This window comes from Triticum urartu, chromosome 3A (assembly GCF_056163025.1).
Source record: "Triticum urartu cultivar PI428250 chromosome 3A, HENAU_Tu73, whole genome shotgun sequence".
NCBI lineage: Eukaryota > Viridiplantae > Streptophyta > Magnoliopsida > Poales > Poaceae > Triticum > Triticum urartu.
The window spans coordinates 641,007,869-641,009,505 of NC_141875.1; the positions used below are offsets into that span (position 1 = coordinate 641,007,869).

The 1,637-nt window shown below is 53.7% G+C and overlaps 1 protein-coding gene across 1 annotated transcript; it reads left to right on the forward strand.

Annotated features, from left to right (window-relative positions):
• The first annotated feature begins 378 nt into the window (after positions 1–378).
• Positions 379–1,079, forward strand: LOC125548987 (uncharacterized). The gene has a single exon (XM_048712488.2). The coding sequence runs from the start codon at positions 466–468 to the stop codon at positions 784–786; it is 321 nt and encodes a 106-aa protein (XP_048568445.1). The 5' UTR covers positions 379–465; the 3' UTR covers positions 787–1,079.
• Positions 1,080–1,637: the final 558 nt, after the last annotated feature.

Genomic DNA, 1,637 nt, shown 5'->3' on the forward strand with positions numbered 1-1,637 from the left:
GCCTGCAGCTGGTAGGTGCGCTCTGAAAGTGTCTCAGACTCTCAGCTCTGGACTCCATCTCGGCTTGGAATATTGTTACGGCCAGCTACGCGAGCACGTGCATGCATGCACGCACCTGTAAGCAGGAGCTCACAAGGGAAAGCGCGTCATCTCTAGCTACGTACGTGCATGTGCATGCGCTTCGATCGATGGCCGGCGAACAATACAATGTGGCTTTGGCGCGCCCGGTGGCCGTGGCGCCGTCGAGGCATATTCGATCCTGCCCGTGACCGCTACTGCGTGCCAATGGACACAACAAGCTAGGCAGCGCAAGAATGGAGCACATGCCCGCGTCAGATCACGGGCGGCCCTATCACCGCGCTATATAAGGCATCGGCCACGCCGATCAAATCACAGCACCACACACACCAAGCCGCCCAGATCCTACCTGCGCGTACGCACCTAGCTCTAGCTCGATCCGAGACGATGGCCGGGAGCAAGGTGACGATGACCAGCGCGGTGGCCGTGGCGCTGCTGCTGGCCATGGCGATGGCGGCCGCGTCGGTGTCGGGCACGGTGTGCGGCGTGGACCTGGGCAGCATGAAGGACGCGTGCGGGTCCTACTGCGCGAGAGGCAGCAGGGAGGCCCGGCCGAGCGGCCAGTGCTGCGGCGTGCTGAGGAAAGCCAACCTCCAATGCCTGTGCAAGCTGAAGCGCAGCTACGGGAGCTTCGGCAGCATCGACGCCGGCCGCGCCATGCAGATCCCCGGCAAGTGCGGCATCGGCGGCGTGCCCAGCTGGTGCTAGATCCATCTTCGCACCGGCCGGCGATCCATCCTTCCACAGGCGCACGCATGCATGCATTTGGGCGGGCGGTCGATCGGTCATGTGTGACGATACTTCCTTTATAATTTGGGGTTTTCGATTTAGATTGAGTTTCCGTACGTCCGTGTGCTTTCGTACGTGTATCCTCTTGTGAGTTAGTCCTTTATTTTGCACTGTAATTCTGTACCGGTACCGTACGTGTGTGATGCAGAATCACATACGTATATGCTTCCTGTGCATCGTTATGGATCAAATAATATGATCAATTATTATCACATCAGCTGCATTTTCTCTTGGCAAACAGAAAGCCCTCAAAGAGGGCTAAAATTTACGGCATTATTTAGCAACCTAAACAGTGTGCGGAAACTAGTTTCCCCATGGTAAAAGAGATGACTTCAAAAGCCATTTTGGAATTACATGTAGAGGCTTTGCTGCATAAGAAAGTGCAACTAGAGGATGATCTACACAAGAAAGGCCTTTTTGCTAGAGTATGAGCGATAAGATTCTTAAGCCTAGGAATGTGCTTGATCCTGCATGGACGGAGACTTAGAAGTGAGGTTGACGAAATCTGCTAGAGCATGCCTGTGATCACCCAATGCCCTGGGTGCTCAAGTATATTCTTGGCTTCAGCGGTTTCCACCAATGCCCTGCAATCAGAGAAGGAGACTGCATTCCAGTTCAAAGCCTTGACAACTGTTGCTGCAATAAGTAATCCCAGAGCTTCTGCCGGTAAAACTGAATGTATATTTGTGGATGCCGCTTGTATGAATACAGAATGGCTATTTAGCTCATTCTCTAAGAGAAGCTTCATCAGCTGCCACACCAAGATTGGA